Below are 15000 nucleotides of genomic sequence, written 5' to 3'. Positions count from 1 at the left end.
TCTCACTCCTCTACTCTCTCTCTCTCTCTCTCTCTCTCTCTCTCTCTCTCCTCAGATAACAAGAAGTGACCCGGTGTCTCCATCCAAGATTGATGGTTTTATACTTTGAGGGCGAGCGAGAGAGCCACCCCGTTCTTTCCCCTCTTCGAAATGAAAAATAATCTGTCAACAGCAGCAGCATATCAGAGGCGCTTTCACCCTTTGCTTTAATGAGTAATCTCATTCTTTCTAATAATGGTTTTCTTTCCCTCAAAGAAAAACACTCGTACCGAATGTATTCCATCTACGTGAACTTGATGGGTAACAGGTGCGCGTGTGGCTGTCAACTATCTTTTTTTATATATTACACTGAGATACAGATCTAACTTCAAACTATATATATATATATTGTATATATATATATATATATATATATATAGATAAATATATATATATATAATATATATATATATATATATATATATATATAAATAAAGTGCCACGGAGGAAAATAGAAAGGCTTTCTCGCCTTTCAATTTTCCTCCGTGGCATCACCTTTATTTATACATAGCATCACGTTTTATATACTTCGTGATCAAAGATATATATAATATATATATATATATCTATATATATAGTATATACTATATAATATAATAATATATATATATATATATATACATATAAAAGGTAATGCCACGTTTTATATATTTCGGGATCAAGTTATATATATATATATATATATATAAACTACATTTAACGAAGCAATCCTTCAATGGGTAAAGGAAAAAAAATACTAATCATCACTGGAGGGTACTTACCAGACCTGAGGACCGAGTATCTTGGATTAGTGAGGTCGACGGGGCGGTTGTCTTTATACCAAGTGATCTCGGGGTCCGGGTTGCCCCTGGCGTCGCAAACAAGGAGGGCAGTGTGGTCGATCTCCACGGCCTTCGTTTTCGGCTCCGTTCGGAAGTAGGGAAATCCGGATGGTTCCGAGTTAGCTGTACAAGAAAAAAAGAAAAGGGTAAGAGCTTCTTCATCGCCTCGGAGAAAGGGTACATTCAACAAGGGGGAGTGTGTGACTGATGAATGCAAAGAGGTGGTATAATGGAAACAACTAATAAATATGTGAAAGTATATATAATATTTATGTATGTATGTATGTATATACATTTACGTGCACATATATACATACATATATAATACACTGGCCAATTAACACACAAGCTTACAAATTATTACTATTTGTATATATATCATACATATATGTATATGTATATGTATATATATACACACACATATATATATGTGTGTATATATGTGTGTATATGTGTGTGTGCGTGTGTATTATTGTTCTCCGAGTCTCCTCTGGATTTACGAACTAACACATTCCTATTCTGAAGTCAAAATCCACATTTATTTTTACATTTTCTGTTGATCACAAATATTTCTGTTTAGTTTTCTAATCGATAACACGATGTCCAAAGGCATCGAGTTATCGTTACTATAAATGATACTTATAAACGTACCACTGAAAAAAGAAGTGTAACACATAATTCTGTATATGTTTATGTTGATCTCGTATACGAAATACCAACATACACAAACTTCTATATTCAATCTTAATAGAGGAAACTTACATAATACATTATATAACTAAAATCATACATACCAGTGCTTCTAGTAATGCCTGGTATATACATTTACACAAACATACACACATACATACATATGTATGTGTAAAATACATGAAATATATATATTTATATTTTTTTATTACATCAATGAGATTTACACATATATTATTTCCGAGGTAGAGCGAATTGCATATTAAACGACATTTGTAGCTTAATGCTAGCATATATATATATATATATATATATATATATATATATATATATATATAAATATAAATATAAATATAAAATATATATATATATATATATATATATATATATATATATATATACATACATACATACATATACATGGATGTTATTACAGCATTGTGTATATAATGCTTTCAATTAAGAGACTTTTTTAAATGGGAACAGGAACACTTCGACGTTGTTACCAAGAAAGTCATACTTTTCAATACCACCATTGCCCGGATGATGACCAAGACAAACACTAAGGAGAAAGCAAAAGAGGACAAGACGCCCGACCCTAATAACAAAAGTTCAATGAGCTCCTCCTTTATAAACGGATCCTCATTAAGACTTGATAATCACTCGCTTTAAACGATATCACGGCAAATGCAGTGAGTTCGTCCCTTCAAACTGCAGGTAATCAAGTGATGCGAAGGTCGTCAAGAAGTATCAGTTGTCAGAGTAACAACAGACAACAGTTAATTATCAACATATCGAATCTGTCTCAATGAAGTCCTGCCATCCATTTTTGTTTTATAACCAACATAGTCGTGCTTTCATTGACTCGTTCAACACGCGAGCGAGTTATGAATGAAAACCAACTAACTATGATAAGGATCTTGAGAGAGAGAGAGAGAGAGAGAGAGAGAGAGAGAGAGAGAGAGAGAGACTTCTATACACACGTTAGTCGAAACCACTACTACATACTTTAGTTATATAGGTTAATTACTGCCTGCGCAAGCTGTTAACAGCTGCCGCAAGACCATCAAAGCAATTCTATTACTGAAAACCAGACAAGTTCCACCCTTCACTTTTTCCAAACTTTTCGTTGTTTTAAAAAACTTAATCATATAAAGTGTTTAGCAGTCTTTCCTTAGAACATCCTAACTCACAGCAAATAAAAATAATACCGAATAAATTCTTCAACTGCGTTTATTCTCCTATCCAGCGCTCCTCTCCCTTTCATGTTACTTTTTGAGCATTCTTACTTGATTTTCCTCCCGAACGCGGTTTACGAGTAGACAGATAGATAGATCATAGGATGTAGGACAAGGCCAAGCGCTGGGACCTATGAAGTCATTCACTGCGTCAACAGAGGAAATCATCGCAGCTGCACTACGAATCGATTGTTAGGCGAAGGTGGAAAGGAAGATGCAAGAACAGTAGAAGAATTGGAGAGGGTTGCAGCTAAGGGAAGATGGGACACTGCAAAGAACCTTCATTAATGCCAACAAGGCACTGACGGCACTAATCCCCAACGGAAACACTGTTTATTTCCGTATCTTTTACCTTTTTTCCTGCTTAACTTGTGCCATTCCACGAGGCTTCTTTCGCGTATGTATTATGAGGGTTTTGATACAACTAAGATTAATGTATGATCAAACACGACTACATACATCACTATGAGTATAATGATCGAGTCAAAACTGGGGAAAAGTAGAATTCTGATGGGATTTTCTAAGTCATGACGTAGTCAAGTTAAACTATCGGTAACCTATTATAGCTGTGCTTGCGTATGGAATTACAGAAACTATGCACCGTATTTTTCAAAGGAAATTTCATTTAAAGTACATCGGAAGAAGTAAAAAAAATCTAATGAAACAACTAAATGATATTTTGTCTGATAGATTTAATTCACTTTTCATTTACTCCGTTCTAGTTCAATTAGCACGTCTCCATTTTCCACCGACTCGTCCATTTTCTATTTGATTACGCCATTCAATTCTTTTCATAGAACAAAAAATGGAATTCAACTACTGGAAAGCAGATTTCCCTTTACATTTACAGAGATGCGGACAATCTCACTTTCTTGCCAAGTGAAAGCAGGGTACAAGTGCCATGCAAGTTTGACATCTATCAAGAAATATGGAAGCACATCATAAAACAATAAAACGAAAAACCCAGCCTTTTTCCTTTGTATGAGTAACCAACTACTACATGGGACTGGAAACCTAATAATGCCACCAATTAAAAGGACTGGAACTGCCACCATCCAACCAATTACTCACTTTAGTAAGCTTCATCAATGGAGCTTTTAAAAAGACCAATTTCACCGAGATGTTTTGTCTCTATTCATAGGCTCAATAAACCCTTTTTTTCAGGAAGGACCGAATGATAGCATTGAAGATGAGGCATCTCTAATCAGTAGCTTATACGCAGATCCTTTTATGAAAAGATAAAAACATATACACATACACCTCGTCAAAAGTCACAGTTATAAAAATATTCAGGTAAATTCATCAATCCTTTCGTAATTTACTCAGAAAAAATATTTACACAAATAATTGTTAACATGGCTTACTCCTTTAATTAGATAACAGTTAACACATGAAATAAAAAAAATACGGCTAATTTCACAAGTATAAACAAATGGTCAACACAAATAATCTAATATTACTATTTCATGGCAAGCACTAGACGGTGCAGCCTTTACCAGCCTTTCCAAAACATTTTTGATCGCTTGTTTCATGTTCAGTATTCGTCAAACTACATCCCCTATAACGCTCCCACTCCCACCCACCCCACCCCCACCACACACACACACACCAGAGAGAGAGAGAGGAGAGAGAGAGAGAGAGAGAGAGAGAGAGAGAGCCCAGGAAGGTTTCCATAATCTATCTTCGACACCTGTCAAACTTCTTCAAGGTGTCTCCGCCTGATTAACGATCCAGTTTAATGAAGGTCAACGTCATGCTTTTTATGGGCCGTTTCGACAGGAACCTTTATTAATTTTCAGGTATTTTTCAATTCCTTTCCTCAGGCAGAAACCTTTTTTCCATAAAGCGCTTTAGAGTAACTGTCAAAATTTTCATTCTTACAAGGATATGAGAGGCTTAAAGTTCCGGTGGGAGAGAAGGGAAAGCTTCTTTGAAATGGCTGCCATATAAAATAAATAAATAAGAAAATTAACAATCCTTTCAAGTGATGAAAATTGAATCTTTAGAATAATAGCAATTGATGGCACAGATAGGAAACTTCTCCTCAACGATATGATTGATTGATTATGAAATTTAGGTCTTGAGGACCAAGCGCCGGAACCAATCAGGATTATTCAGCGCTTCAACGAAATGAACTGGTATCCAATAACCTTACATTGAATTTTCTGCATCAAGATATATACTTTCTCGTAATCCACACCATCCTAGCTGGATTAAAATTAGGATGTGAATAAAAATAATAATAATAATAATAATAATAATAATAACAATAGTTTGTTTGTTTGTTTATTTGTATGGTGTTTTTACGCTGCATGGAACCAGTGATTATTCAGCAACGGGACCAACTGCTTTACGTGACTTCGAACCACGTCGAGAGTGAGCTTCTATCACCAGAAATACACATCTCTCACATCTCAGTGGAATGCCCGAGAATCGAACTCGCGGCCACCAAGGTGGCTGGTCAAGAACACCCCAATCACGCCACTGCAGGTACTGATAATAACAATGGTGAAGAAATCCGCAGTGGTGCAAATGTAAATTTATATTAAGAAATATATATAAACAAACGTTTCTTCACCATTTTAGCAACTCAAGCTATTAGGATAATAATAATAATAATAATAATAATAATAATAATAAAATCTTGAAGCCGAACCAAGTAAATGACTCAGCGAAAAACATATGACCAATCCGGTATCACACATGTCATGGATTGACTACAAGAAAGCCTTCGACACGATACCACACGTGTGCTAATAGACCTGAAATATATGGGGCAGAGGAAAACACCATCAGCTTCCTCAAAAATCAATGCGCAACTGGAATACAACACTTGCAAGCTCTGGAATAAGACTAGCAGAGATATCATAAAAGGGATCTTTCAAGGCGACTCAGTCCCCACTACTCTTCGGTTATTAGTCCATGATTCCCCATGGACGAAAGTACTCAGCAGAAGATGGATGCTGGGTGGGACCAACCAATCCAACAAAGAAAAGGAGGCAACAGGAATTAAACCATCTGATGCTCATGGACGACATCAAACTGTATGGCAAGATGTCCAAGGAAATAGACGCCCTGATTCAGACTGTAAGGATTGTATTTGGGGACATCAGGATGGAGTTTGGAATAGGAAAACGTGCTTTGGTCAACATACAAAAAGGCAAAGTGACAAGGACTGAAGGGATAAAACTACCAGATAGGAAGAAAATCAAACATATAGATGAAAGAGGATGCAAATACCTGGGAATAATAGAATGTGTAGATATAAAACATCAAGAGATGAAGGACACGATCAGGAAAGAATATGTGCAAACACTTAATGCGATACTCAAGTTCAAAACTCAACGCCGGAAGCATGATGAAAGCCATAAACACATGGACAGTACCAGTAATTAGGTACAGCGCAGGGGTAGTGGAGTGGACAAAGGCTGAACTCCGCAGCATAGACCAGAAAACTAAGAAACACATGACAATACACAAAGCACTACACCCAAGAGCAAATATGGACAGACTATACATAACACGAAAGGAAGAAGGGAGAGGTCTACTAAGCATAGAGGACTGCATCAACATCGAGAGCAGAGCACTGGGGTAATATCTGAAAACAGTGAAGACGAGAGGCTCAGGAGTGCATGAGAAAAAGAACTGATAAAAGTAAATGGAGACCCAGAAATATAGAGAAACAGGAGAATGACCAACAGAATGAAGGAATGGCACAACAAACCAATGCATGGACAGTGCATGAAACAGACTAAAGAACTAGCCAGAAATGAAATATGTCAATGGCTACAGAGGGGAGAACTTAAGAAAGAAACAGAAGGAATGCTAACAGCGGCACAAGATCAGGCCCTAAGACCCAGATATATTCAAGGAACGATAGATGGAAATAACATCTCACCCATATACAGGAAGTTCATTATGAAAAACAAGACCATAAACCACATAGCAAGCGCATGTCTGGCACTTGCACAGAACCAGTACAAAGAGAGGCATAATTCCACAGGGAAAGCCTTCCACTGGATCCTGTGCAAGAAACACCAGCTACCTTGCAGTAATAAGTGGTACAAACATAACCTGAGGGAGTGATAGAAAATGATAAGGCAAAGTTCCTCTGGGACTATGGTACCAGAACAGGTAAGGTGATACGTGCCAATAGACCAGACGTGACGTCGACTGACAAAATCAAGAAGAAAGTATCACTCACTGATGTCGTAATACCATGGGGGACACCAGAGAAGACCAGAGTAGATGTGAAAGAAAGACAAAAAATTGATAAGTATCAAGACCTGAAAATAGAAATATGAAGGATATGGGATATGCCAGTGGAAATTGTACCCATAATCTTAGGAACACTAGACACGATCCCAAGATCCCTGAAAAGGAACCTGGAAAAACTAAAGGCCGAAGTAGCTCCAGGACTCATGCAGAAGTGTATGCTACTAAAAACAGCGCACATAGTAAGAAAAGTGACTGACTCCTAAGGAGGCAGGATGCAACCCGGAACCCCACACTATAAAGAAAACCACCCAGTCGAATAGGATGACTGATATAGGATGAAAAAAATAATACTAAGGAAATAACTAACGATGTGCAATTATTTGCATTCCACTGTAAAGACAATTCCTGGTTATGGATTCTGGTCGTCAACCTTTTTTCTGTTATAAAAAAAACAATTTTAATACTGAGTTCTCTGAAAGGATGAAAGCTCTTTCTCCCAACATGTTAACATGAAAAAGCTTGCTAGCGGAGGCAGAACATAGAAAGGCTTATCATCCTTGCTAACACTCTCTTCTACTTTTCCTTCCTTATCTTTAAGTAAAATTACTAGAAAGCAAAATATGGAGAGATTCTTACTACATTCTCACAAATCACCTTCGTCGACACGTTTCGCCCTCTCATGAAATGTCTTGTGGTTTACACAAATTACCAACATCTTTCCTTCTTTTTTTGCCACATCGCAATATCAAACACTTCCGATATCCAAACACCCTTCATATTACCTAAGTTTTCCTGATCTTGTACACTGATATCATGTACATCTGTTACACAACTGTATCGTATTACCACGTATTGTGCGCTTGATTCCTATTAATCTTAATATTCCTTATTCTCAAGTACAAATAATTATACTTAAGAATTTTTTTCGTCTTAAAATTCTCAATTCCTGGCTTTCAAGTCTTAAGAGATTGGTGAATAGAGGGCAATGATGCAATACTTCGATAAGATGGCAATTTCCGAAAGCCTGTCACTTGTCAGCAAACAACTAACAAAATTCCATTGTCAACAGACAACTTCCTCATCTCTGACCAGAAGATTCAACCCCCAAAAGCAACTGCCATTAACTAGAACGAGCTGCTGAGGCGTTTTCAACTCGAGCAAAAATAGCTAAAGCACTAAATAAAGCTACAACAACGCCTATTCATACGACAATCCTGTTAAAACTTCATACTTGGACTCCTGCGCTCGACGCACGACTTTCAAAACCATCGATTTAAAACGACGATATCAGCAATGAATAATATAGACCAGATAAATGACTGGCATTCACAGGAAGTGTTGATTGTGTTCTACAAACATTTTCAATATTCCAAATTACTCCGCACTTTATTTATCAATTCAATAAACCTATCCAGAACAAAATATGCTAAAAAAAAATCGCTCTCTTTAACATTCTCCTGACTTTTCCAGTGTGTATTTTTCATACACGTGAAAGAATTCAAAATCACCTTTACGGCAATTAACTTTATTCATACGATTTATATGATAGAAGGGACTTGTCAGATTAACAAAAATGTGTACGAATTTTAAAACAGAACTACCATAATTCAGAGAGAGTTCAAGTTTTCTCTCTCTCTCTCTCTCTCTCTCTCTCTCTCTCTCTCTCTCTCTCTCTCTCTCTCTCTCTCTCTTTTCCGTAATCCTGATCCTTACCCCACTCGACGATGAACTCGGATTCAGGACAAGAAGACATCGTTTAATAAACCCTCGTTAGATCATTAAAATCCTCCGCTTGAAGACCGGGGCTCTCACCTTAATTGGTAGAATAGCGGTGGATTCTTAATGGAAAATTCATTTCAATGATATCGTGAATGTACTTTCTGGAAAAAAAAATATAAAACCCAGAAAAGAAAGATGGAAATTCCGATAATGACGAAGACGGTAATGAAGAAGTGGGTGTTATTTGAATTAGGGAGGTATTTGGAAGACATGGCAAAACCGAATAGGGACGCAAGACATTCAGGGGCGTTTGGCATGCATGCACGCATGCGTGGCTTCGAAGAATATATATATATATATATATATATATATATATATATATAATATATATATATATATATATATATATATATATATATATATATATATATATATATAGTGTGTGTGTGTGTGTGTGTGTGTGTCTGTGTATCAGACGCCGTCTTGCTAAATAAGGCTGTATTTTTCCAAAGGACTGAGAGTGAAAAATAAAGCGTCAGCGAGAACTGACAAAGAGCAACGGCATCCCCCCCCTCAAAAGTCTGTACAATACAGTGCCAACACAGTGAAACTTAAAACATTATACAACAAAGTAAGCAAATAACAAAACTGAAACAACACAGAGGCATTTATTATGAAACGAAGGTACTATATCAAACCTAATTAAATTCTGATAAAGCGCTCAATGCAACAGAAAAGAAAAGATCATGTATAATTTAACCACTTTCGGAATCTACGAGGAAAACAAAATAACAAAAACGCTCGCATATACGCTAATGAGACCAACTAATAAGACGTGCAAATGAGATTGTGACTCGAGAGCTGTGATGATGATGATGATGACAACGAAAGGATGTGGGGAAGGGGGCGGGGGGAAGTATATTCATAACGATGATGACAAATATGCCATCTTTATTCAAATCTGTCGACATTCTCCGAAGACTTTTTTTTTTTTTTTTTTTTTTTTTTTTTTTGCGCGCGGGAATGTCATCTGCATCAGCCAGTAATTACCAACGTTTATCTTGCGACCACAAAGTCTTAGCAATAACAATCTTTTAACTTTAGGCGATATTAACAGGCTAACAGAATACAGTAGTAGGCAACAATACGCATTTTCCTCTTGGAAAGATGTCAGCCTTCCGCTTTCCCAAACCCTAGTTGGAGTTAACCTGCTGCCAACATACGTTGTTAGCCGTAACTGCAATCATCACTGTCGTCGTCTAAGTAGCTAAGGTCAACAAAGGTTCAATGGATCTAAAAACGAAGATTCAATGGATTTTTACTGAGCGTACACATTAGCACGTCCTTGTCCAGACTTCTTTTTTCAGCAAGAATGCTACCGATCACAATACAGAGTCGCAAATGTACTGCTGAAAGGGAGAATGTATAGGTACGTCAGGACGCGCTCTGTCCATAGGGGTACCAATACATTTCAGACTAGGATCAACAAAAGGTTTCAGGATTCACGTACACAAGTGCACCATGATTAACTACATAAGCAGTGCTTTCCTTTTAAACTTACAAACTTTTACTGAATATTGTCGTCAAGTCACGGTATATGACAACTTACAAAACGAAATTCTAATAATATCAAAACCAAAGGACAATCATTGATCAGCATTTTCTGTGGCGGATCACATGTCAACTCTCGTGCGCTATTCTGTGCAAGTGATGGAAAACTGTTAACAACCTCTGAGGGAATAGGATTATTTCATATTTCTCGGGCTAAGCCACTTCTAACATGTAACAAAGTAATACGTGCCAATCGCAATTGCGGATCAGTTGCGAATCAGTCACCTTAGATTCAGTGGTCTCTAGAGATGCTGAATGTTAATCTTTAAGCTCTTACAACAGTAATATGACACTAAAACCTTTGCTTTCTGGTACTTGATATCAATCAGTTCGGAATCTGATACCATTTCAAATCTGGCCGGTTTCGACCAAGCCAAGCAGGACGAAGCGAAGGAGGCAAGTTGGGGGACTTGTTCAAGTTGAATTTAGTAGAAGCGGTGATGGTGATTTTAGCGACAGATCGTGCAATATGCGCCACAACGTTGTGCCCTGGTAGTGTTATGTCTCATCTTAAGCACCGAAATTACTATTGATCTTAAAAACGAAACGGAACAATACGACTTTTTAAAGTTACTACACTTTCGCCCTGAGATGAAAAGTGCGATTGACAGCCTTTACTGGTTATTTAAAAAGTATCTGTCGGAATTAACCAGGTGGCGTGTTCAATACAAGCTCCTTAGGGATGACCGTTAAAAAAAAAAAAAAAAAAAAAAAAGCATGAAGATATAAAGACAGACAAAAGGCGGTATTTTTTGTCTTTATGATACGAACAGTCTTTTGATTGATTTACGGTCACCCCCGAGGGCTTCTATTGAACAAGCCGCAAAGGTGAATACATACCGGGTTAGTGTCGGCTCTGTCGGTGTAGTGTGAAAGAAGACTACAGCGAAAACTCAAAATTTATAAGCCTTAATGGTAGCGCGTTACCACTCGGTGATTATCTGATAGGTAATTGGTTTCAACTTCAACATTTTTTCAACAATAATAAACAGATCCACTGTCACGAAAAATGAGCGACAGCAGCATCTCTGAATCATCAGTTTCCAAACGGAACATGAATCTCTTGATTCATCTTTTCTACAAACACACACGCACACACACACACAAGTTACGTACGAGTCAGACCATCGTCCACGATAACCTACTTAGCCATTTTCATTAAGCTTTGTGCCAAAATTAAGCGCCGACTAATTAATACCATTAGTGTGCGTGCCTCCGGAGTTAGCGTACGATAATCGTTACATACTATCAGCATCTACATTCCGTTCAGGTGATAAGGTTGGCAGTACCCAGAATTACTCATTCCCCATACTGCAACTGCGCAGCCAACCTACCAGTGTTACAGATGACAACGGTCCTAACCTTAAGATTACCTTAATACAACATCAAATCACCATGCATTTTGCTTTATTTTCCATTAAGTACTTCACAAAAGGTATTGACTACATATATCTTTACTCCTTAGTTGATTTATTTTTATTCGTTGTATTCTATTTGGCCTTTCTTTCCTTAAACACATTCAACTCGGAGTTAACTTGCTTTACGAGTTAATGACCTTCTAACCCTGTCTCACACGAACGTACATTTTGGACAACATCTACGTGCATAAAAACGTACACGTACAAAAATGTGATTAACCAACGGAGTCGCATTTGCAAGTTCAGCGGTTCAAGTTAAGGACCCAGCTGCGAGTAAGTACAAATTAGCTGGGTGTCAGAAAAAGGAATGGAGCCAGAGCACCCTCGTCCCCTATGACCTGCTCCGAACCGGAGGGCTTTGCCCTTCAGGCTCCGACCCTTCACCTAACCTACTTCGAACACCCCTACATACACTGCTCCATATGCATCCTTTTGCATATCCCCTCAATCTTTCTGTTAAACTACGTAAGTCCCCATTTCTAATACTTCCTCCAAACGTAGGCTCTCCTCCTACTCCTCAAGGCACTGTCAAATTGCATACACTTTTCACCAACATAGCGTCCTCCATTCTTTCCACATGACCTAATTATATTTAAACACTGATTTAAATCATTTCCAATATATATATATATAGATATCTTATTTATAATATTTCCTTATAATAGATATTATATTAATTATATATATGTATATATACTATATATATAATATGTATATGTATATATATATATTATATATAGTATATATACATATATATGTATATATGATATATAATATCAATAATAATTATATTATATATATATATATTATATATATATATATATCCTGCGTGTGTGTAAATGATGGACTCACTTCCACCCTGGAAATGAGTCCACCGAAATATAGTCCATAGCTTCAAACCAGTGTGTTTTAATGGGCCTTTTGTAATTGAAAAAAAGAAAGAAAAAAAAGAGAAAGAAAGAAAAAATATATATATATATATATATATAATATATATATATATATATATATATATATGTAGCCTTACTTATATATTTAAACTTGATGCTTTCATAATGAAAAAAGTTGTAGATAAATATAAGCAACAAAATTAATATATTCAGTTTTTACATGTTTTGGACTGTAAAGATACTTTGTAATTTCGGTTAGGGTCAAATCTGTTTAGTTTTTGACCGTGTGATATCCGATAATCCTGGATTATCTTTCTTTTTTAGTTTTTACCCTTTTGACAATTAACCATCTGGTATTCTTGATCTTGTTGTGTACCTGAGACCTTTCTCTCCAATTGTATTTCATTCGTTCCTTGACAATGTCTTAGTAAAGACGAAAGCGCTTGGATTTCTGACTTATCATTTTCCTGTGGTATTCGCTTATTTAATGAAGTCACATGCATCTACTGTGAATATTTAAGCATATATATATATATATATATATAGATGATGTAAAGATAGATATATCTATCGCTATATATATATATATATATTATATCTATATATATATATATCTATATATATGTATTATTTCAGTTGTATTCCACTAGGAAAATGAAAAAAGGTATATCTCAGAAAATGCCCAACAGTTTCGTCCTCCAATGGGACCTCTTCTTGGAGCGTTTATTAAACGCTCCAAGAAGAGGTCCATTGGAGGACGAAACTGTTGGGCATTTTCGAGATATACCTTTTTTTCATTTTACTATGTGGAATACAACTGAATTACTATATCTTCGTGCCTAAGAAGATTACCAGTACTATATATATATATATATATATATATATATATATATATATATATATATATATATATATATATTCATACGTTGTCCGCCCTTCTAATCTCTCTTACTTCACGTGTCCTATGCACACATATTATTTCAGGTAAGATCAGTCAGTCAAAATTGACTATTGCCAGACAGACTGAAGAGGGAGCAATGAACTGTGGTATATTAGAGATAATAGTCGACTGCTAACCGCATGTAGGTGCGACATCGTGTGAAAGAGCCCTAAGTATGGGTGATAATGCACACTATATCCTAAACCGCTAAACCAGAAAAGCCTCGCCCAGTGGACAATTGTGACGCGCTGTGGGAGAAAATGAAAATGCCCAATATTCATGAAGGAGCATAACTCTCAAAGCCACAGTAACCATCTATTCATTGAAATCAGCTATACCTATTGACTAGGATCGTTCACGTGCAGTATCAATCAGTACAACCTGGAAATTATATATACTGTATTATATAATATATATATATTATATATTATTATTATATTAGATATATATAATAATGAAATATATATATATATATATATATATATATATATATATGAGATACCACTGAAAAATAACTGTAGTAGTGCAGTACTAAGCGCTTTCACGTTATCACGCATCGTCGATGCGTGAATAAACGTGAAAGCGATTAGTACTAAACTTTTCTATTATTTTTCAGTGGTATTCGCTTTTTACTAAAAATCTTGCCAGCATTTTCTGTGTTATTTAAAAAAAAAAAAAAAAATCATATATAATAGATATATATATATATATATATATATATATATATATATATATATATATATATATATATATTACATTATACATATATGTGTGTATATATATAAATACACATATATAAGGAATTTGTTTTATAGCGTTTCGACGTCAAAATGATCACAATAAAAAATTTATACAACCCGTCGTCTACATATTAACAGACTTGTAATCAGCCATGACGTTAAATTTTATGAATCACTACCTACGGCCATGATTATTCGTTTGTTTCTTCTTAAGCATACCAGACGCGAGGGAGAAGGAGAAGCCGAGCAAGAGGAGGAGCAGAGAGAGAGAGAGAGGGAGAGAGAGGCCATCAACACGCATACACAAACAAAATCACGAAAGCCCGAGGCCATGCACTGTACGAAGCTCCCTCCCAAAAGAGCGCAGGCCAAGGCGCGTGTAGGAAGTAAAGCAATAAAAGGGAAACTTGGATCCTTTTCGCTTCCTCGGGTCCTCCGATTGCATGACAACAAAGCATTTTACAAGGCTGTCATATTCCTACGGACGAAGACCCCCTCCCCCCCAGCCCACCTATGACCCACCTTGAGCCAAGTGTCCTCAGCTAACCCCCCTTAATTTCAGCAAGGTTGGAAGCCGCTAGGAGGTTTCTGCTTAATCAGAAAGAATTGGAAAAGAACAAAGGAGGGTATTTTCGAAAACCACAAAACTGCACAGTGAGCATCCATCTGCCACTTC

At 36.4% G+C, this 15000-nt stretch overlaps 1 protein-coding gene across 1 annotated transcript in view; it reads right to left on the bottom strand.

The window, feature by feature from the left end:
- LOC135219790 (tyrosine-protein phosphatase Lar-like) overlaps positions 1–15000 on the bottom strand; it is a 1028451-nt gene that overhangs the window by 459688 nt on the left and 553763 nt on the right. The window contains 1 exon segment of the mRNA XM_064256864.1: positions 801–983. Within this exon segment, the coding sequence (XP_064112934.1) occupies positions 801–983 (183 nt within the window).

This window comes from Macrobrachium nipponense, chromosome 1, assembly GCF_015104395.2.
Source record: "Macrobrachium nipponense isolate FS-2020 chromosome 1, ASM1510439v2, whole genome shotgun sequence".
Lineage (NCBI taxonomy): Eukaryota > Metazoa > Arthropoda > Malacostraca > Decapoda > Palaemonidae > Macrobrachium > Macrobrachium nipponense.
The sequence above is the reverse complement of the archived record's forward strand: the minus strand, read 5'-3'. Positions and strand labels throughout refer to the sequence as shown.